Source organism: Lepidochelys olivacea (assembly GCF_965140295.1).
Source record: "Lepidochelys olivacea isolate rLepOli2 genome assembly, chromosome: 23".
In the NCBI taxonomy this organism is placed as follows: Eukaryota; Metazoa; Chordata; order Testudines; family Cheloniidae; genus Lepidochelys; species Lepidochelys olivacea.
In genome coordinates this window covers 3,890,367-3,913,868 of record NC_140433.1, presented here as the reverse complement: position 1 = coordinate 3,913,868, position 23,502 = coordinate 3,890,367, and the positions used below count along the sequence as shown (strand labels likewise).

At 49.9% G+C, this 23,502-nt stretch overlaps 1 protein-coding gene across 1 annotated transcript in view; it reads right to left on the bottom strand.

The window, feature by feature from the left end:
* TIMM50 (translocase of inner mitochondrial membrane 50) overlaps window positions 1-23,502 on the bottom strand; it is a 45,853-nt gene that overhangs the window by 4,427 nt on the left and 17,924 nt on the right. Inside the window, exons 4-8 of the mRNA XM_084612516.1 lie at window positions 18,669-18,690; window positions 9,434-9,492; window positions 7,299-7,418; window positions 4,144-4,248; window positions 2,373-2,471 (exon numbers count right to left, since the gene is read on the bottom strand). Coding sequence (XP_084468642.1) covers window positions 2,373-2,471; window positions 4,144-4,248; window positions 7,299-7,418; window positions 9,434-9,492; window positions 18,669-18,690 — 405 coding nt within the window. The remainder of the gene's footprint in view (window positions 1-2,372; window positions 2,472-4,143; window positions 4,249-7,298; window positions 7,419-9,433; window positions 9,493-18,668; window positions 18,691-23,502) is intronic.

Here is a 23,502-nt window from a genome sequence, read left to right as displayed (position 1 = left end):
TTCACGGATGAGCGGGCATGGCATCACATGGAGACCCAAGGCTAACACTACCGTGCTCAGAGAGGGAGAAAGTACAGAGCAGCTCTGAATTTCGAGCTGCCTACATCCCAAAAGGGGTCTACCCTGCCTGGGAGAGTTTTAATGTCCACCCAGGCAGCTGGGCACGTGTGTCTAGAAGTCACAGAGAACCAAGCCTTTTGCTCAGACACCCCGAGTTGCAGACGCACAGGTCAGGGCAGGCAAGGCCGTCACGGATCGTCTCCCTATTCGCATTCTGCTACTGCGGCAACGAGGCAGCAGGCAGATGCTGTACGTACCATCACTCACTGGAGGACAGAGCAAAGTGCAGGAGGGCCCCCCCTCCGCCCCCGCACACCAGCCGCGGAGACAAACTGAAATTAACATACAGCATGTTTCTGGATGGCTGACAGCTGAGAGGGGCCTCTTGTTAAACACAACCAATGCATCAAGTCAGTCAAGGGAAAGCGCTCGGAGGTTTGGTAATAATCTAGCACCATCAGGCACGGAGCTTCATCATGCTGAAGCAGCAATGCTCAGAGCAGCTGCCTTTCTTTTAAAGGTGACCTGCACAAGGGAACGAATTGCGTTTCCCCCCCACTTTTCTCCTTTACCTGCCCTCCTCCCCTCCTCGCAATTTTGCTCATTTTTAAAGCCGGAAATATTAAGCCTGATCTTCCCTTGATTGTGCTGGATGACGAAGAAGGATGGATGAGGAGCCTTTCCAGCTGGAAAGACAGGGGGTCTCTCGAGTGTTTGAGTTTATTGGCCACTGTCTCAAACTAAGTTTTAAACATCTGAAACAAAAGTCACTTTCGCCTCTGAATCTGGCGACATTTCTTTGGCATCTGCAACGTCATCAGTTTGCCAGTTCTCCGTCGGGTCTTGGAGAGCAGACAGAACCGGAGTTTGTCTACATGAGGCCATCCAGGAAAATTAATCCCAATTAGCTTTTAGGTGGATTAGCTAAATTGCATCACACCCATTTGTACAGCCCTGGAAATCCACTCTTTATCCATGGATCTCTGCCTCCGCGGATGCGGTTGTATTGTTTGCCCTCTTCGCAGATCTGATGCAGGTCCGCATTTTTGTATCTGCCCAGGGCTCCACCCACGTGGATGTTTTCATTCAGATGTAATGGGACCTTGAATTCGTTTCATTTTAATTCGCTTCCAAACTAAAATTAAGGTCAACCAATTTAAGGCCACTAATTCTGAGTGAGATTGCCCACACGGGGATGTAATGCAGTTTATCGAAAGGTGTGAATTTAAAGTGGATTCGTTCATTTGATTTATTTTCCCGAGGTTATGGTCCTGTCTACACTTCAGGCCATGCGGGGAGTGTGAACTGCAGAGCGCACTGAAGTATTACACTCTAGCTACCCCCAGCACGAACTAAAAGGTACCTAGTTTGCATTAACGTAGAGGACTACATTAGTGCAAACCAGGTACCTTTTAGTTCCCACCCGCAATATCAGTGTGTTCTGTAATTCACATCCCCCCAGTTTGCCCTGCGGCGAAGTGTAGACATACCCTAAGAGTCCCCACGTCAAGAAGCCCCAGTGTACGAAAACAATTAGAAAACACAGTCCCCTAGAGGCCTTCCTTGTGTATCAAAGGGCACAAACCCAGCATGCACCCCCTGCCACAGGTCACCTTTCAAAGCCAGAACGGTCACATTCTCTGACAGAGACACACTAGAATTTGCATTGGTGAAGTCAGCAGGCGTGACTCAGAGCTAGACGGGGTCACGTCTGCGTGAAGCTGGGGTTACTCACTGAAGGAGACGCCATTTCCCTTTCAACCACTTCCCCCAGCAAGCTCCGGGGCAACGGAAGACTTTGCTGCTACTTCTGCCTCCATCATACCCTTGGATGGGGACTCCTCCTTATCCAGCTCAGCAGGTTACAGCTTTCTCAAGTAAAGGCCGTAAAGAGCTTTTTTGGTGTATGCTTCCACAGGGATGAATGGGCTGGCACAGAGGCTCAGATGCACACGCTTTTTAGCTGTTGAGGCTCACAACACAAACCGCGGCACCTTGAGCCTCTGATGGGGAAAGACCACAGGCTGAAGTTGACTGGCAGAGCTGTGTCCAAGATTAGTCCAAGACTGGAACAGCCCGGGGAGGTGGCAGGACGGGACTGAGGGAGCATCGGCAGAGCTAGAGGGCGAGGGGATATCAGGATACACAGGCGAAAGTCTGAAAGCAGCACGTTAACCACAAAAACGCATGAAGCTTTCAGACCCGGTAAGTTTCCTGCTCACTCCAGGACAGATGTGTTCTGAGATTATTTTCGGCTCTCCCCCTCTAGGAAGCGGCAAAACTATTCAAGCCGGAACCCCCAGTGAAGATACCTTAACGTGGTGTCCATCCATGTAACGGGTGGCATCTCGGAAAAGCCGATAGGAGATGAATCCGTGAGGGTCCACGCTGTCAATGAGGGGGAATGCCGTCTGGAGGAGAAAGAAAAGGGGTGATACAAGGCTTGCACTAGACAACTCTGCAGGCTTAAATGCATCCACAGCTCTTCCCTCACAGAGACACCTTGAAAACCATTAGGGGTCAGCAACAGAGCTTCTGAGCAGTAACATGTAGGTAGGTGAAGCTAAAGAAAACCACGCACAGGTTTCAGAAGCCAGGGACAACCTGATGCATACAGCCGGCTGGAAAACGGAAATATCTTCCTGTGAAAAATGTAACAGTTTTGGGGGAAAAAAACTCATCCTGAATGGGGTCAAAAAGGTGCCATTTTTCCTGGGAAGGGATTTCCAGAAAAAGTGCATTTTAGAAAACCAAAGCAAAACCATTTCAGCTTTTGGAGGCAGCACGTGAAAGGGACACAGCAGGAGCAGTTGGAGAGCCAGGGTTCGGATTTTCCCAGCAGAAAGCAATCACATTTTGGGGGGTAAAATAGAAATTTACCCATGGAAAATTTCCATTGTGCGAAAAGGGCATTTTCTGTCAGAAAATCAGTCAGATGGAAAGTTCCTGACCAACTTTACTAACGGACCCCAAGCATTTCTTCCAGGATGTACGCAAAGCAAACGGACACACTTTTTGGTCGCCCTGATACACCCCCAAATCCATCATGCACCTTGATGTCACAGAAGACCAAGTTTGGCAGTAGCAACACAAGAAACACGTGCACCGGGGAGAAAGCTAGAAACGGCATTGGTCAGGAACGCTGAGAGGAACAAGGCACGGTTACTCAAAGGTTAGTAATTACCAAGGTCTCCAGCACACCCCACAAAATTTGGCATCTCCCTAGCCCACAATTCACACAAATATCATGGGCAATGATGAATGGGGCGTTTAATCATTCTGGAGACAGAGAGGCACCCCATGGCTGTGCAAACCCGAGTCCGGGAGTGCCCAGTGTGGACTTCGGTTCAGACATTTCTCGTGAAGCTGGTGCATTTTGCTGGAGCAGCCTGCAGGAATCCACCCCCCAGTGCACCAAAGGGGAAGCTATGCTGGATCTCAGCATGGGCCAGCCATTCCCTTGACGTGCTTTGAGGGCAGCACGGCTGGCCAGATGCATGCTGTTCCCTCAGTAGGTTCCAACAAGGGCAGGGTTTTTGCCCTATGGACGCAAACACACCCCCTTCTCGCAGACGGTTCCACCAAATTAACACGGCAATAGCCCCAATTCAACAGATGGAATGGAGAAGATGTGGTTTATATACATTCAAATGAGTGGTGGCACATTCCAAACTCTGCTATTCGTGCCCCAGCTATTTACTGAAGGAAGGTCAAGAGTATGAGGAGACTCACTGGAAAGACTTTGCCTAGCACAGCAAGGGGGACACTTGCTCTTGGGGGTCTGGGTATAAACAATCAACACCCCTACACTGGGCTAAACCAACCCCCCCCTCCAGGTTTAAGGGCCACAAAGCATGGTGCCCGCCCAATTGCCGGAGTCACTAACATGAAGAGCGCAGCACGCCCCCATTTGTACGCTGCTCAGCCTCTTCCTGGTTTGTCAGAGACTGCTGGAGAAGCTCTCAGTCTCCCTCACCCACTCTTTTATCCAGGGCATGCCAGCTGCACCTGTCTGAGAAGACAGCACCGATCACACCCCGTGGGGCGCAGGACCTGCCCTCCCCCCGGCACCACAGCACTCACCATGCCCGTCTCAGATGTAAAGATGACTATTTCATAGTGCGGAGCCAGCTGCTGAAACAGACTGTCAATGCCCGGTCTCTTCTTAAAGCGCCAGCCAGTTACTAGCTGAGGACAAAGGGAGGGACAGAAAGAAAAGCCATGAGATGACAACTCGCTAGGGAAGGACAGGAGCTGATTTTCAACAGAGAGACTGGAATCGGAGGCCTGGCTGGCATCGCACTGTCCAGCAGGGAGAGCAGCCAAGCACTCTAGGGCTGCCACAGCATGGAGAGAACGACAGGGAGAATAAGGCACATGGAAGTCTTGGAAAGAGGCCAGCAGTTCTTCAAGAGATGCCTCCTTCCCCCTGACTCACATATTATCAGAGCGCCTAGGAGTCCCCTCCTGCCTTATCCCGTATTATTGTAGGGCCTAGGAGCAGAACCCCATTGTGCCAGGCACTGGACAAACACCGAACAAAAAGACGATCCCTGTCCCGAAGGGCCGACAATCTGAGTGCAAGACAAGAGACAGACAGACCAGTGGAGGGGTTGGGGGGAAGGAAGGCGCACAAGGAAACAAGACAACAACACAGCTCAGCATAGCAACCAGTGGTCTCTTCACTCCAGCGGCCCAACAACAGTCGATTTGTCTGTCGGCCTCCCGGGAAAGCAGTTTGAAGGAGGGATTGGAGGGACATTAATCGGACGGATGTTTACAGAGAACTCCTCCCAAGCACAGGGGGAAGCATGGACGAGAGCACAAAGGTGTATGTTTGAGAATTTCACAAATGGACAGCTGGTGCCAGGGGCCGAACGGAGGCAGGAGTTAACTTCTCAATACCGAACTATAGAAGACAGTCAGGGGATAGACACAGGATGGAGCTTGGCTGTTCTCAGTGGTAGCAGATGACAGAACAAGGAGTAATGGTCTCAAGTTGCAGTGGGGGAGGTCTAGGTTGGATATTAGGAAACACTATTTCACTAGGAGGGGGGTGAAGCACTGGAATGGGTTCCCTAGGGAGGTGGCGGAATCTCCATCCTTAGAGGTTTTTAAGGTCAGGCTTGACAAAGCCTTGGCTGGGACGATTTAGTTGGGGTTGGTCCTGCTTTGAGCAGGGGTTTGGATTAGGTGAGGTCTCTTCCAACCCTAATGTTCTATGATAGGCCACGAAGGGCTTTGAGAATGAACATGAGCATCTTATGTTTGATGCAATGGAGAAGGGGGAGCCAGTGGAAGGATGCAACTCTCCCAAACCCTTCATTACCAACCTGTTTGGGCATCTTCGTTGGCCCAAGCACTGGGCAGGCCTGTTCTGTGGACCACAACCCCACAGACTGTGTGTTAAACCAATGCTCAGATCCCAAAGACGCCCTGCTCCGTGGCTGGTGAGTTAGCAACTCAAATCACGCGAGTGGTGTCAGGGCTACTGGAAGTTAGCAGCACTGCTCTGTCCACAAGTTCCCCTCTGTGTAAGAGCGAGGACTGGCCTGGCCAGCCTGCTGAAATAGAGTGATCAGCTGTCCTTCAAATCCACAGACAACTCCGGATTTCCCACCATACCCTGTAATGCTAGCATTTCTCTCCAGTTCTACGGCCTCCCTTCCCTTGGTTACTTACAAAACAGCAATTTGTGATCAAGTTAAACGTGTCCAATTCACAGTAGTTAAGTGGGACGTGATGCAATGCCCATTACCTTTGGGAGACATCTGGGCCATCCATGGGCCAAACTGGAGTGCCGTCGCGACCCCATGTGCTAGGTCACAATGCCAATAAAATCTGACCTGTTCACCCCGCTGTCTCCATCTTCAGAGGGACAACGGATGGGCCAAACCCAAGCGGCACTGAGGCTATGTGCACCAGGCCACAAAACCCGGGCGAGGATGCCGGGCTCAACCCGGCAAGACACGGGAGCCGCTGCTGTCCAGGGTGAGTGCAGGGCTGGCCCCCTTCTCCCCCCCACAGCCAGGAGGTTGCATTACGAGGAGGGGAGCTCAAATGGAGTCAGGGTCTGGAAAAGTTTGGGAACCACTGTAGTTCAGGACATCCACAACCAGACTAAGCAGCAGCTCCCAAGACGTGGATCGAAGACATGTTCTACCCCTGAGATGTGTACTGTGATCTAATGACTGCGGAGGGGAAACTGGATTGGGATGAAGATGCTGGGGGGGAGGGGAGGGGAAGGGGTTGGATTCAACAGCTTGATCTGCAAGGTGAGTTCTCCATTTGTCAGTGCTCTGTTCCATCTTTAGGCTAGAACCACAGGGCCGGACCCACTGGGTCAGACAGCAGGCCTACGTGCTTAGGGATCACTGTCTGCAGTCATTCGATCCTGCCTCAAGATGCTGTGACTACTGGAGAGGAACCCAAAGTTTGAAAGATGGAGCAAACGCGATCTCTCCTCCTTGTCTCTGCTGGCACCACCCTCTCCTCTTTGGCCCAACGCATCTGCTGAAGCACCACACCCATTTACACAGCAGAAGGCCAGCATGCGTAAGGCACGCAGCTGGCTCCCCCACAACCAGATGTTCCCTCCTCTCAGAAGCAGCCTGCTGAGAAGAGGTTTAGTTACTGCCAGCTTTTAGGATCATGCAGACGGGGGTCCAGAGCACAACGCACAGCTTCTGTTTGCTACAGCTGTCTGATCTGCGGGAATGGCCTGGAGTCCACCTAGCACTCCCAGAATAAAAGCAAGGGTCGGTTCAGCTGAAGTCAGTGAACTATCCATAAGGAACAGAGCTTTACCAATGCTCTTTGATCCCGACCAAGTGTACCCCTGCAACCCCAATTCCAGGCTCTCCACACATAGCTTTACTGATGCCAGTCAGTCCTAACCTGCAGCCCACCTGGGCTCTCTGTGCACAGAACTGTACCCCCATTCCTGACTAGCAGTACCATGGTCTTTTCCTAGCAAGCCACTTGTGGTCTGACCGTTGCGTCAACCTATAGAGTGGCCCTGTGTAGGGAAGAAACAGGCGCCACGCTGGGACCACTAATCTAGATTTCACTTACGATCTAGCAGGATCTCAACTAACTCAGTAACCCACTGCCTCTCGTCACGTGTCTGTCGCGAAAGCACTTGAAACACCATTCAAAGAATTTGAGGGAAGGAGCCCTCCTCCCCCGAAACACTCTCTCCAGAAAGGGGAACACAAAGGGGAGAGCGCCTGACTTACCGACCACTCGGGATGGAGCAACACATCTGTAAGCTCAATGACCAGGGTGTAGGGAGGCTGGTAGTATGGTTCTTTCAGGGGGTCTGGAAGCAGCTTCGGGCTGGTGGGCTCTATAATCATCTGCAGGGAAGAGACCCAGGAAGACAGAGTAAAGGAGTTACAGGTGTGTGAGGAAGCCAGATACGGAGGAGCTTGGAGCAGCAAGGCAGAAGAACACGACTATACATGGCTATCCGGCACACTGCATTAACATGCATGGGCGAGATACAGAATTCCTGCATCACGGATATCGTTCATTTCACCTCTACGTCGAGCCCCGTGAGCTGTACAAAAATCTCCCCTCCACTGGCACTTCCTCCTTCCTTGGAAGCCTTTAGTTCCCAAGATGCTATTCTCATGACACTGAATACCTGAGTGTTTCTGACAGCTGACCTCGTAACCTATCTGCTTTGGAAAAAACGCATGCGACTCCCAGTTGTTGTACCAGGCTTCTGTTTAATCACAGGAAACAGGAGAACACCGTTAACACCTTGCTACAGCTTGCCTCAAAAACTAACATGTGGGAGATTTCAGAGAACACAGGTCCCTCCCAACCTGGAACAGTCTGCACTCGCTGTGTCCCCCTGAAACCAAGGCTTTGTCTACACTGGAAACTGAGCGACAAAATTTTTGTGGCTCAGGGGTGTGAAAAAAAACCACCCTCCCCAAACGACAAAAGTTTTGCCAACGAAAAAAGCCAGTGTGAACAGTGCTTTGTCAGCGCGAGTGCTCTAAAATGAGGTCTAAAATGGTCCTCCGCTATCCATTTGTGCTTGGCAGCAGCCTTTCCACCTTCCCTGCGAAGACAGCTCAAAAAGCTGGGAGCATTAACAAGAACGTGGGCTCCTAATGAGAACCAAGCTCCTTGTGTGAAGAGATTTTTAGCTGCCAAGGTGTAAGGGACAGGCCACGGTTCAGGTTGGAGAGTTTCTACCCTGGAATAGCTGATGACATTCACAACACAGAGAGCTCGACACCTACACATTCGGGGCAGCGTCAACTGTTGTAGGGGGAAGAACACAGAAGCTTGGATGCTGATCTCAGCAAGACAAAGAAAAAACCTTTTTTTGAAGCTAGATCCATTTACACTGGAAATAAGGCGTGCATTTTTAACCAGGAGGGTAACGAACTGCTGGATCAACTTACCAAGGGTTGCAGCGAATTCTCCATCACTGGGAATTTTTAAATCAAGATTTTTTTTTTTTTTAAAGCTTTAGCTCAAAAGGAACAATCTGAGGGCAGTTCTCTGGCCTGTGCTATTCAGGAGGGCAGGATACATGATCGCAGTGGGCCCTTGTGGCCTTGGAATCTACGAATTTTCAATATGAGAACCGTCAGCTGAAATGTATTTCATTAAGGGCTTGAGGTCTTTCTTAGGGGATGTCTACACAGTGACAGCTGGGCATGGGTTAGCCCGCCGGAGCTGGCTTGAATCAGCTAGCGGGGTAAGAACAGCTAGGAAGACAGGACAGCATGGGTGATACAAGCCAGGCATGGACCCGGGGTACGAACTCTGCTCGCTTATCTGGTCTGCTACACTGTCACCTGCTGGATTCCAACTAGTTCAGGCTTCCCCTGTGGTAGGGAAGTATCAGGCCCCGCCCCCTTTGACAGGTGGGAAACTGAGGCACAAAGGTGCTGAGTGACATGCCCAAGGCAGGGAAATGACCAGATGCCCGAAGACCTAGGCTAGTGCCCTATCCCCTGGGCCATCCTTCCTCTCAAGCCAAACTTCGAATGCCGGGGCCAGATTAAATCCATGACAAGGGACACGGTTTTACAAATCGGAGTCAGCATTAGGTCACAGAGCTCTTTGGAGCTGGGACAGTCTTTCATCACACGTTTGTATAGGGCCTATCACAAGAGGGCCCCAATCGCAACGGGGGCCTCTATGTGTTATCAGAAGACAAATGATAAAGAACTGCAGTGGGTCTACCCAAACCATCTGGAGAGGGGCTCTGTTTCTTAATCATAAGAGTTACATTTGGCTCAAGCCTGTGAAATTTATGCTGGCGTTTCTACCTGACTGCAGAGCCCAGGATCAGCCCTTTGGTGAGCTATTCAAGACCAGCCGGAGGGTTTGTGCAGCAACTCACCTGCCTATAGTCTTTGAAATATTTATACGTCCTTCGGAGCTGCTGAACCACCACTGGATCTGCAAAAGAAGAGGAAGAGTCACATGTAGCAGCAGCACCTAGAGCGGGAAAAGTCTTCACGCCACCTATCACAGCTAGCAGGAAAATGAATCCCTGCCTTGCTAGGGATTCTGAAAGGACCAGATGCAAATGGGCTGGGTGGGAGGGAGGATGCTTGGGGCATTAGAGTGGAGGTTCAATGTCTAGCTCCCTACAGATTTCCTGGGAGATCTTGCTCAAGTCACGTGCCTCAGTTTCTCACCTGCAAAATAGGGTTAATGCTCCTTTCCCTCACAAACATGCTTTGCTTATTCGTGACCGAAAGGCACTGGTGATGGCAACATAAAATACCCAGAAAGCCAAGTACAAGATAGAATTTATCGTTTCATTAGCCAGGGATCCTTTCAGGGACACAAACTCTTCTAATTATACTTCCACCAAAGAGACTCCGCACAAGAAAACCAACCCCAGAACTGGTGATGCTATAAGAATTTGCTTCAGCAAAGGGTCTGATTAGTTAAGTAACAACATCCTCACGTAGGATCCTATTCATATCAGCCAGTCTTGCAAGAGTCTATTCATCCTCTTCCCCAGGCCAACCAGCATGGGAGGCAGCAGGTTCTGGACAGGGCTGCAGATTTGGAGCTCAGGACACCTGGGTTCTATTCCCAGCTCTAACACCAACCTGCTCTCTGACCATAGACAAGTCCCTTCTCCTCTTTACGCTGCTATTTTCCAGCCCACCCCTTGTCTAGACTTAGGCTGTGCTTCTGTAAGGTCTCTCATGTAGCTGGCTCTATCCCGCTGGCACAATTAAACCACCCCCAAGGAGTGGCGGTAACTACTCCGTGCCTGAGCAGCGCCCAGCACAATGGGGGCCCTGACCTCAGTTGGTGAGTGCAGCGCCCGGCACAAGAGTGCCCCGAGCAGCAATTTGTTTTGAGGCATAAGATTGTTTTCCATCATCACCAAAAAGGGGGGTGGAAGGTAATTCAGTGGGCGGGGGAGGCAGGTAACAGCAAGCAGACCATGAAACTAAACTGGCAAAAATTTTGTGGCAATTTATGCGTTGAAATATACTGGTTATTTTATACTTCATTTCCGTTATTTACAAGCATCATACAGGTCTTCTGTTGTATCAGTGGGAGGTGGGGGCAAGTTATCCCAAACTATTTCATTCTCTAACTGGCAAACAGAATTTAGGGATGAATGGAGAGTGAAAGGAGGGGAGGGGGAAGGAAGGAAGGCATATGCACATCAGTATAAGAACATGGTTTTTAGCTGCCAATCACGGCCAAACTACACAAGGGTCTAGAGATTTGGGGTGGTGGGGTGGGGCGCCCAAACTTGAGGCACTAAAGGTGATTCTCAGAAAACATGGAGCACCATCCTTCTGAAAATCAGGTCCCCTTTTTTTAAGGGGTCTAGCTGAATACTCAAAAAAAAAAATGGAGATACCCAAAATCGCTAGCCACGGTTGAAAATCTCGGCCCGTACCTTTAAAAGGGAAGGAGGCTGCCCTAAGAGAGACGCCAAGGATAGCATTTCTTTTGGGGACACTGAGGCTGTGTCTAGAAAGTAGAAGTCTAGGGAAAACACACGGTACTGTAGGAACAAATATATACAACTGTATCTTCTGATCATCCGCCATGCTAGCAGATGAAGCGTGGGCTGCTGTCTGGCAATCCAGACCATCTGATGTAGCTCTCACATATGCAGAAGCATCCCTCTGCCCCTCCCAACACACACAAGGAATGGATTTTTCAATTACTGGCCTCCTGTCTCTTCAGATGTTCCCATAAGCAGGGGTCAGGCTGTAGAGAGCGTGTGACTGAGTCCGCAGTCCCCACACCATCGCTGTTAACTATCCCTCTGAGATTACAGCTTTACCATCTTAGCGGCCAGGGTTATTCAAACAGAAACTGTAAGTTAATCAATCAAAGGCAGGCGCACTGAATGGGACATAATTTGGGGGCAATTGTTATGATAATGCGGACCGAGCAGCTGGGGCGGATGACGATGGGGCTGTTGAGAGCGGGATTCAGGTGTCAATCGCAGGCCCATACAGGGGACTCTGACCATGGCCAAGGCTGCATTGGACTCTGTCTGTCAGATGCAACACTTGAAAAGAAAAAAAAAAAAAAAACACCCTGGAAAAGTTAAATCAGGAAGGAAAAAAAAAAGGGATATGGTTTTAAACCCAAGTCTCATCTGTGACTGAGTTTACCGTTTACTGGCCTGCGTTCATGTTTTAAACTTGGACTCTGTGTCCAATTGTCCCCTTCTCTCCCATGGAGAATACTACAGATCTGCAACACCAATTAATATTTTTGAAGCAAACACCACCCTTCTGAAAATTCTAGCATGCAGGGGAGGCAGCTGGGAGACAGGACACCTGGATTCTATTTCCAGGTTTGAAACTGATCAGAGCTCTGAAACTGACACACAACAAACACACTGCTCCCTGCCTCGCTTTCCCCTCTGTAATACAGGGAGGACAATAGCTTTGCAGCCTACAGATGAAAAGCATTACATAAGAGCTAAGTCTTTAGTATGACCTCAGGAAAACCGAGAACACATAATAGCTTTGGGGAGAGGGCACTCAGCTCTACAGTGGAAAGTTATCTGCCGCATGTCTACAGGGGAGTAGGTACCCATTGTTTTAAACAAACAGGGGAGGTGAAGAAAAGGTCTGCAGTGTCTTGACAGATTATTCTAGGTCACATGATGGCTGGCGCATGGTGGTTAAACAATTATGTTAACCCCAACCCGTACATCTTTAAATCTAAAAGGAAGAGCTCGGAGAATTAGCCAGAGATTTGGAGAGAGGAAAAGCGGGGAGGGGGAGTTTTCTATTATGTCAGACAATGGGCCACTGACTGAAAAATGGCTTTTAATCTGGACGGAGCATATGCCAGGCCTGCTGAACAGAGCAGGTGAAAAGCGCTTCCTATCCCAGCTCACGCGCTCTCAGGGGTCCATGGGCAGACAAAGCCCAGGCCCTGCCTCCACTGTGTGTTTCTGTACGTGTTTGATCTGAACGCGTTCCGCTCGCCGGACCTTCTGCCTTTGAAAGTGTTCAGCAAAGTTCCCATCTGCCTCTCTGTTTTCCAGGCTCCTTTAGGGAGGGGGCAGAAGTAACATAACAAAGGGTCTGATTTGCTGAGCCCCCACCAGTTCAACTCAGTGGGAGCGCAGTATCTCAGAAAGTCAAGCCCCTCCTCCCACCACGGGCTTTGCTATTTTCCCTTACAAACTGTAGGACGAAGCAAGACCTATGCTTGAAACTTTCTCACTAAGATTCTGCATTATTGGGATTGGAATAAGGGCTGTAACCCCCCCCCCCCCCCTTCATACAGCCCCACCTCACAATCTGGCAGATCTTTGCCGTCTGGTAGGACTATGCTCCTAAATGCTGTGAAAAGGACAGACAAGGTGGGTGAGGTAACATCTTTTAATGCAGTGGTTTTCAATCTTTCTTCATTTGAGGACCCCTAAAAAATTTCAAATGGAGGCGCAGACCCCTTTGGAAATCTTAGTCTGCGGACCGCAGGTTGAAAAACCATGGTTTGATTGGACCAACTTCTGCTGGTGAGAGAGACAAGCTTTCGAGCTTACACAGAGCTCTCATTCACCAACAGAAGTTGGTTCAATATAAGGTACTACCTCGCCCACCTTGTCTCGCTAATATCCTGGGACCGATACACTGCAAATGTCAAATCAACAGTCAGCCTGTATGATTGAGAGGTGTGCTCCAACAGAAACCACCAAAATAGGTCTACCAAATGGCATTATGTTGATGTAGGTATCCAGAATATTCAACACGCTGTAGGAAGAAAATCCAGAAATAACACGTGGGCTTTATCAGAGAGCTATGGAAAGCTTTCCCTAGTAGGAAGCATGGGCTGTAGAGAGCTGGGGCCTGGGTGAATTTGGGGGGCCAGAGCCTGGCGGAGGGGAAGTCTATGGCTCCTTCAGCAACGCCGATCCATGAAACAGATGAGTGAGCAGCGACAGAATGATCTTAAGCAAGCGAAGGCACGTCAGACAGCACGAAGGTATGAGAAACCGCGCTGCGACAGGATGCCGTCAGAGCCTGACCTTTCCCCATCGCTCCGCTCTGACCCCCTTGGGGCTCTCTCTCCTGAAATCTGCCCCTGCTCTTCGCTCATCAAGTGGAACAGGCTAAGAAGGGCATCTGGAAAGCCTATGGCTCCAGTCCCTTGGGGGGCAGACATACTACAGCGCCACATCCCCCCCTCCCCTTCATTCAGTGTCACAGCAGTTTCCCACTCTGCTCCCCCCCGCAGCTATGCCCAGGGATGGGTAGGGAAGAGAGAATTGTTAACCCTCCCATCCCAGCACAAGTCCTGCCTGACCTTCTGCCCTCGACAAGAGACTCACACACGCTGTTTATGCACCAGTACATCTGCTCTGGAGAAGCAGCTCAAACACTGGCCCTTTCACTCAGCTGATTAGAATTGTAAAGTTACTTTATTTCTTGATTTTTTTTCCCTAGGGGGAGCTGAGCATGTTACACTTATTACTGCTCACTCACTATCCAGCTTAAACACATTAAAGAATTAACATTTATAATCCGGCTTTCCATATTCTGAGCTGCTCTCCCCCTAGATTTCTCTGCCACCTAAATCCAAAAGGTGGTAAAGACATTTGTGCTTCCAGCCAGCCAAAGTAAAGAGTTTAAATCCTCGGTCGGGCTGGGATTTTTACCAGATGGGTCTCCAACAATATCATAGTGAAATAATTCCATAGCTTGTATAACCAAGCGGGGTATGAAAATTGCCCTGAATGTAGCTTTGGAAGGAGTAGCAAAACACAGACCCTATGTGGAGGGGGAGATGGGGTGGAGAAGATATCTGTAAACCTGATCAGAGAGGCAACTTTCCTATCAACTGGCTGAGGTTTGAACAGAGTTCTGTGATTGTGCTGCCAAAGTGATCAAAACTGCCCCTCCACTCACCAGGAGTCCTCTTCTGTGGTTCCAAAATTTACGCCCACTTTCAACAATTTGATAAGGGGAGGGAGGGGAGGAGATGGGGCGAGATACACGGGACTGATTTTGGGGCCCATATAGTTTCATCGAGTTTAAGACCAGAAGAGACCAATGGATCATCTAGTCAGACCTCACATATAGCATTGATTTTCAGCCAGATGTCCCTATAGTAAGTCAATGACTTACCTTGCACCAAAAGAATTTCTGTCCTCAGAAAACTAAACTGAGTCTCAAGGAGAGAACAGGAGAGGCTGAGGCTTCTGCAGTGGCAGGGAATTGATTAGGCGAGACAGGCCCAGATGATCCCAGCCGGAGTTCCACGCTCCAGAGGAATCAATAACCCCAAAGTCCCTCCCAATCTGACCGGGGGGGGTAAGGGGGGAGAAATGCCTTCCTGACCCCAAACCTTGCAAACAGTTTGACCCTGAGCATGAGAGTGAGATGCACCTGCCAGGCAGCTAACAGAGGATTCTCTGCAAGGCCTCAGAGCACGGTCCACCGCATCCCAGCAACGGTCAGCCTGATACTCCAGAGGAAGGTGAAAAATACCCTCCACATCCAACAAAACAAAACAAACTGCACTGGTGAACAAATTCCTTCCTGACTCCGCTGCAGGTAAGCGGCTGAAGCCCCAAAGCATGAGATTTCATTATAGTCACTAACTTGACGCAGAGCGGCAGGTGCTATCAGCATTTCACGGGCACGGCAGGCAGTTCTGTTCTCCCCATACCCACGAAGGAAAGCGATGAACCAGAGGAAGCAGATTCCCAAATTCCAAAGCCAGAATTTCTGGCACTGCTACAATCTCCCAGCCCATCCCTTTTCCATCATTTCAAAACATACACCCATTCCACAATCGGAAGGGTGGCAGGAAAGATGGGGGGAGATTACAAGTGACTGATTTTGGAGCCCATATGATCATTTGGTTTATGGATCCCTCTGAACAGCAGGGAGCGCGCCTCCCCTTTAGGTTCCGAAAACTCCTGGCACATTCTTGGGCACCACCGGGAACAAATATTAGAACTAACCCCTTGATTGGTGGATTCTGGAGTGGTTCTATTAAATGAGTATGTTATTGAGTTCAAATATACATCTAAAAGAAAAAGATGAATGCTGATCACGTCTCTGTTGAGGAATTTTGTTCTCATGACCATGTACCTCTTAACCTTCCTCAAAACCACTGGCTGGCCTTTTTGAGCGTTTAATTTGTGGGGGGGTTCAAGGGGTCATCCTTTGGCGGGTGGGAAATGGTACTAGGGTTATAGATCACCATGTACCTCGGAGATCAGCAGCATTCAGGTGGGAGTTTTACATAATCTTTGCTAGTGAATTTCAGATTTAAAAAAATGCCAAGAGCTTCACTGATGGACAATCGTCATTAGCATCCTGGCCTTTCAGGCTCCGCTGCCTCCTCGGATGATCACACCGTGTGGATTTGATTGCAGCTGGGCACTGAGCGGGCCCCTGTGCAATGGAGACCTGAGTGAATATCGAGCTAATCTTCTGCAGTCAGGAGGGCTCCTGGCTCATTCTCAGCTGCTGCTTTTAGTGCTGGTTCATTACCAATTCATCTTGTTTTAATTACAGTATTAACCCTGGGCTGATTAATATGGAAATGGACAAGATTTCAGCTACAAATGGAACAGCAATTAAACACCAGGCTAGGTCCTGCAACCTAGATAGTTCACTTGGTCAAGGCTGCAGCCTTTCCTTTCCCAGAACCCCGATGCCATATAGCATGCTGGCGATCGCAGCAATGCCAGGCAATCCCGGAAGGTGGGAACAAACCCCATTATCTTCCAGGGTGGAAAAACAAGTATAGATATCCAGGGGGGAAATGGTTTTACTGAACAGTCACTATGAGATGAGAGAAATCAAGTTCAAAACACTCCGTCTTTCTTAGGGACCCAATGCCAGGAGTCTTCCTTGACAGGAGTTTGCTTATGTTCTGTCCTAAGACCCAAGTAACAGAGCAGCTAGCTGCGCCTTGTCTTGGCGAGACTGTTCCACAGCTGGAGATCTCACTCTCAGGAAACTTTTCCCAACATTCAGCCTCAGGGCAGGGTTTTTAAACACACCGTAGAAGTGCAAGTCAATGGGACACGTGCTCTTAAGTCACTTAGCTACTTTTGAAAGTGCCGCCCTAAACTGTCCTCTCTCAGTTTCACCCCAGTACTCTTACTCATCTGCCATGATACTATCTGGCCGCCAACACCACAGTATCAGAGCTCATCACATGCTAATGAATTTTTCCTCACAGCCTCTCTGCAAGGCAGGGAAATGCTACTATCCCCATTTTATAGTACCGAGGCACAGAGAGGCTTGGCGATTGGCCCAAGGTCACACAAGGCAGAGTAGGGAATTACACCTTGGTTTCCTGAGGCCAAGGCTGGCACCCTAACCACTGAGCCCATCCTCTCATAAATCACACTCCGTCCCTCTTCTTCCTTGGCTCTAACGCTTTTCAAACATGTACAGGCTCCCGCAATTTAGACAAGTCAAGATTTAGCTCTCAGGCTTTCCCTGGTGCTCAGCTGCTGCGGTTTCCTTATTAGTTTTGTTGCTCTTCTCCAAAAATGTGATGACCAGAAAAACACGGACGGCACCGTTTGCAGCAAAAGTCAGAAGAGGAAACAGCAGCTGATGGTTTCTTTCAGGAGTCAAAGGGGTTCCAGCCCCATTTCTGACCTACGAGGACCAGCTGGAAGCTCTGCTGCAGTGATAGGCAGGTGACAAGGTTTAGAGCTGCTGTTTCACCCAAATGAGAGTTTGGGAGGCTCGGAAGAGGACGGGAGCATGTCAACCAGAAGCAGACTCCGCATCTGTAAAACTCAATTGAGCACGTTAACAGAGTTGACTATAGGCTGCCAAACCTTCCCTCTGCCATGTGCACATACTCATTTGTGGTCATAAACCTTGTTGGACCAGACCCTTCCATTGGAAAAAACATCCCTACATCCCTCACAAGGAAACGTTTTCCATAAGAAATCCATGTGCAGATGACAAAAGTAGCCCACAGGAAATAGTTTTGCCTCCCAGTTGACCAAAGCCCTCACCATGGACTGTTTTCACCCTTTGCTCTCCATCCCCTCGCTTCGAATGCTCCAGCGGGAGTTCTTGGTTTCCTTCTCCACTTCCGGAAGTGTGGGCTACTGGCTAGAGCAGGGGATTAGGAAAACTACTGCTACAGCAAATCAGTGTCAGGCTTGGGTCAGTCATGCAACCTCTCTGTGGTTTGGTTTATCCATCCATACAATGGGAACAACTGCATGTCTTCCAGGGGATTAAAGGGGAATCATCGTATGCTCTCCAGAACACAGACCACAACAGAAGATGGCACCATGTTCGCAGGGAGGGGCAGAAACTGGGAAACTGAAGCTCAGAAGCACTCTAGGTTTGATCCGGTATTTTAAGCCAACTTCCCAGTGGATTCACTGAGTCCAGAGACATTTCACAGCCAGTTCCACTCCCCAGACAGGTAACTGTAGAGTCCCTCACTTTCATCATTCATGAACAACAGCACTAAGAAGCATCGAGCCCAGATGTGCTTCTCTGTCTAGGAGAAGAGTTTCAACGAGGTGTCTACTGCCAAATCCAAGAGCACCCAGCCGGTGCAAACATCCATCTCTTAGCACAGTGACAGGCATGGAGTAAAAGCCCCAATTCACGCAGTGCAGAATTCAGAAGCCCAAACACAAACGTGTTTATCCAAAGTGAGTCGCTTTCCTGCTTGGGGAGAGTGGGAGGCTTTGGGAAGGCAGGCAGAGTCGCCAAGTCTGATACGTCTCCTGGAGGGCAGCTACTTTGTCCTGCCACAGAGGGATACCGCTGGATGAATAAAGAAAAGGAAGGGCAAATGTTTCTCTCCCTGCACCTGCCAGCGCTCTCCTTGCTCAGCATTTCTGGCTTTTAAAACTGGCCATCTTTCCAACCTGGAGCAAAAGGGCCTTTCTGTTCCACCTCACACAGACTTTCCAATGACCAGTGAGTTGCCCTTTTTATCAAGAGAGCCATCTGCGCTACCGAGCTCACATCTGCAGGAGCGACAAGTCTATTCCCCCACCCCCTACATACACACCCCTGCACCAGCCTCTCTTCCATGTCTGTCTGCCAAGGGCTCATGGGGAGGAAGCGGCCCAAAGCACTGAGCCAACTCAGAAGCAGGTTTGGGGCTTTACTCACCATTATCAAATTCGTCTGGGATCTGTAGGGAAAGAAAAGAGATATGGCTGGTTATTCTTCTTTTTCTGACTCCACTACATTACACAGCATGGCTAGAGACACCCTCACAGCCATTTGCCTAATTAAGAGAAAGATTAATCTCTAAACATATGAATATTCAGATACATCTGTTGGCTGGGGTGCAGCTGCCAGCCCTCCCTTACCCAAACGCTACCATTGCCAGCATGTTCAACTCTGAGGTCTGGTACCCACGGCAGGCACAGCACTCCAGCAAGGCCAACTGGGCCTGCTCCCCAGGGGAGGGGAGAGGGGATGAAAACTCCTGACATCAGTTAATTACATCAGCTCTTTGTCTAAGACAAGAGGACCAGGCTGAGAAGGACAAGAGGACCAGGAAGGCCTTAACTGTTGGCACGTTTCATATATAAGCAGCATGTTTATTGCAACATATCACAATGGTTATAAGGAGTATTTCAGATCCCATGACCCTTTGCTAAGAACAGTTGGACAGAAAACTGAATATCTGAGGACAGAGAAAAATACAGGAACAAATTCCATTCCTGAGCAACTCCACCGAAACGGATGTGGCTGGACTGCGTCGAACAGATGCCCCAGTCACTCAGGGGAACTTTGACTTTGAACTCCACTGGGATATAGGAAGAAGCTGTCTTCATGTGAGCATGAGAGAGATGCAGGACACCTGGGTTCAAATCCTGGCTCTGCCACGACTTTGGATATGTCACAACCGCTCTGCATCTCAGTTCCCACATCTGTTAAGTCAGGAATATAATCCACTCCCGCCCTTCGCCTATTTCGACTGGAAGCTCCTTGGGTACAAGTGACTGTAACTGTGTGTCTACAGAGTGCCCAGCACAACAGGGCCCTGATCTCAATTGCAGCCTGTAGGCACTACCAGAATACAAGTAATAAATGTCCCTTTGCTAAAGGAAAACCCCACGGTAATGTCAAAGCTGTCTGAATCACCACATTTATTTTACAAAGAAGGGCTTATCTTTATGGAGAAACGTTAGCTAAAATACAGTTATGTACAAAATCCTTATCGGGTGATGTCCCCAAGACACAGGAAAAGCAGCTCATCACTAGAATTGATTAGGAAGGCAGGAGGACTTTCGAAGTTGCTCTAAGCTGCTCTGTTGCAGAATACAAACAGAAAGCTGGAGAGGGAATTCCATGGGGGAGAGGTGTTTCCTGAGGTGCCTTCATTTACTGCCCAGCAGGAAGGCCAGAGTGAGGACTGAGCAATGTTCATGAGGATGAAGAGATTTGAGACGTTGATCACACTTCTGTTTGATCAATGTGCGTTTGAACTCGTCACTGTAACCATTCTGTTTTCACGTTCTACGATTTGGTCTAATGTCTGGGTTGGTCAGGCTAGGTTTGAGGAGATGCAAAAGAATTCAGACATCACCACCTCTGAACCCTGGCTCACAGCAGAGCAGGGGTGGGCAAACTTTTGGCCTGAGAGCCACTTCTGGGTATGGAAATTGTACGGCGGGCCATGAACACTCACAAAATTGGGGGCTGGGGTGCGGGAAGGGGTGAGAGTTCTGGCTGGGGGAGCAGGCTCTGGGGTGGGGGCCAGAAATGAGGAGTTCAGGGTGCGGGAAGGGGCAGGGTGTTGGGGCGCGATGGGGGGGGGTGTGAGGGCTCCATCCGGAGGTGTGGGCTCTGGGGTGGGGCTTGGGATGAGGGGTTCGAGGTGCAAGAGGGTGCTCCAGGCTGGGATTGAGGGGTTCGGAGGGCAGGAGGGGGATCAGAGGTGGGGTAGGGGGTTGGGACACGGGAGGGGCCCAGGGGTGCAGGCTCAGGGCGGCACTTACCTCAAGCAGCTCCCAGAAGCAGCGGCACGTCCCCACTCTGGCTCCTACGCAGAGGCGCGGACAGGCAGCCCTGCACACTGCCCCGTCCACAGGCCCTGCCCCTGCAGCTCCCATTGACCGTTTCAAGACAACGGAAGCTGCGGGGGCGGTGCTTGGGGCAGGGGCAGCGTGCGGAGTCCCATTTCTGCCCCTATGCATAGGAGTCAGAGAGGGGACATGCTACTGCTTCCGGGAGCTGCACAGAGCTGTGGCCAGCGACCCTGCTCCCCGGCTGGAGAGCGGGAGTGGGGCAAGCCCCAGACCCTGCTCCCCAGCGGGAGCTCAGGGGCCAGATTAAATTGGCTGGCGGCCTGGATGTGGCCCACGGGCTGTAGTTTGCCCACCCGTTCTGTGGGGGATACACAGGTTTGTGAATCAAATAAATCAATGTATTTAGATTGTACAGTCTTTCGGGAGGCAGGGACAATCGTGTTGTTATATCTGTACAGCGCCTGGCACAAGGCGGTCTTGATCATTGATGGGGGGGAGGGCGCCTCTAGACACTACTGCAATACAAAGAATGGTAATAATAATGCACTTGGATGAATAAGAGATGCTTGGTATTACAAGAAAAAGGCAGTCTCTACCCAACCTCTTACCCGGAGACGATCCTTAGATAAAGTTCTAAGGACCTTAGGCCTGTCTTTAACTGTCTGTTTCCCACTGAGGCTAATGTGACATCCATCAGGCTAGCTGCTTATGCCTGCATTGAGCAACTGGACCCCCCCACATAGGTAAGCTTGCCCCCACCAGGCAGTAGTTCCTGTACCTTCCGGGAGTTAGAGGTGAAATATCCCCGCTGCATATTAGACTGCACAGCTCTGTAGTTGTGTTTACAGGATGCAAACCCATCCCCCTCCTGCCAGTCAGGCATGGATTTGCTGATCAAATGACTAGTCAGTGTCCAGGGTCCAATTAAATAAGTTGCGTGCTAGGGTCCAGACCAAGATGGGGAAGAGGCATGCAAGTGCCTCCAAAGATGCTCCAGCCTTAAGGTTGAAGGGAATCACCCCTTACCACTTAATCTGTTGCCCGACTGGGATGATGAGCTTTTAGGTGTCGGGACTGTGTCATGTTCTGTATTTTGCAGAACGCGGAGTACATTTTACAGCGCTGTGCAAAGAGCTCTGCACTTGAGAAAGTCACAAGAAGCTCTCATCATTCTCAAGCTGTTTCCCTGCCACCTTCTGTGGGCCAGAAGCTCAGCTGTTCCGCTTCTAACCCTTGTCACATCACACCAATGGGTTTCTTTTGTAGCTGACAGTATATTTACTTTTCTGAGCAGCAGCAAGTAGTCACTGGCCAGAACAGAACCCAGACAGCCTAGACAGACTTTGTAGGCAGAAGGAAGCTGTAGTACACTCTCCCTCTCTCAACAGCACACACCCAGAGGCAGTTTTCCAAAAGGAGCTGCTGCTCAAAAATAAAGTCTGCTACCTCCTGTTCTGTGGCTGGGCTCTGTGTTTTTAGTTGTATCTCTCCCCATAATCTCCCAGAGCCTCTCTCACTCACACACACACACTAATGAATGGAAGGTCCGTTCCCTTGCGTGCCCTTCCTCCTGAGAAAGTAACTAGGCATCTACATGTCTACCCTGTGCTCTTTCCGAACCAGTACCATCTCTCCAACAGCACACACCTAGCCAACCGTTGGTAGGACCAGTTTTAGGGTTTGCAGGTCACCCAGTTGCCAGGATGAAAGGGATGGTGGCTACTGGGTTGTGAATTCCATCTCCCCACCTGCACTGCCCTCTGGTCCAGCTACACAGATACGGTGTCAAGCTTCCTCCTGCTGCCGGAGAGGAAGTTCAGCTGGGGCACTGGCCCAGATATGCCTGTGGACGGTGCCCGTAACAGGGAGATGAGGGAAACCTGTACAGCAAGCAAAAGGTACAATTCCCCACTGGGCAGGTAATCCCGTGGCAGGATGTTAAATGCAGGACAGCGAGAGATTTCAGTTCTTTTTTCTTTTTTTAAACTACTCCTACTGAGTCCCACTAACGCATCTCTAGGCTAGTCTGGAATCAATCAGCAGTGTGGTCCCCCTAAGCATTTCTGCTTATAAATGGCATCTCAGCCTAGGATAAGAGCAACCCTAGGCCATGCGGCACCGTAACCCCCCCCAAATAACTGCACTGCTCTTTAAACATAGAGCACGTGTGCGCATGAAGTGAGTTTGCTGCTCCTGAAAGAGGAGGAGCCTGAGGTCCAGTGGCCAGGCTTTTAGGAGGAGGCTGTGTGAATATATCTCAGTTCAGAAAACATATCTCAAGCAAGAGTATCTGGAAAACCATTTCAAGATATCGGTAGCCTATACAAAGGCCTAACTGAGCCTGTTTAATCCCCGTTTGAAACTGTCCAAGACGGCAAGGGAATGGAGAGAGTACCTCCTACCTCAGCCTCAACTACTAGGAGGGTTCATTCCCGCAGAAAGCTCGGCAAATCATGTTAAGGGCAGACTGGTTGGTGCAAGCCTGCTGCTAACTCCACAGTGCCACCTAATGAGGAAACGAACCCGAGAAAGCAGCAAGCTCTGAAAGTAACCCAACAAGTGAGAACTGGGTGGCAGAAGAAAGCAAACTTGGCACACTTCTTAAACTGGGTGTTCTTCCTTCCAGACTGCACTTCCATCAGCAGCACTGTTACAGATCACTAGAACTTGCTAACCAACCCGCTCCATGTCATGGAGGATATCAATCAAGTGCTCTCTCTGAACGCCATAACGCCATCATTTTATAAACACGTGGCTCACAAAACAGCCATTTCTAAGGGCTTCTGCTGTGGACGGCGCAGAGCTGATGACACTGAATGAAAGAGGTTAGGGGAAGAAGGGAAGGAAGTAGGAACAAAACAAAAACAGGTTATTGTTTGACTGCATGAGGAAGCCAAATGCTCAGATGCATCAGGAGTCAGAGCCTGTTTTAACAAATTCAGGCTATTATGGAGAGCAAGTTA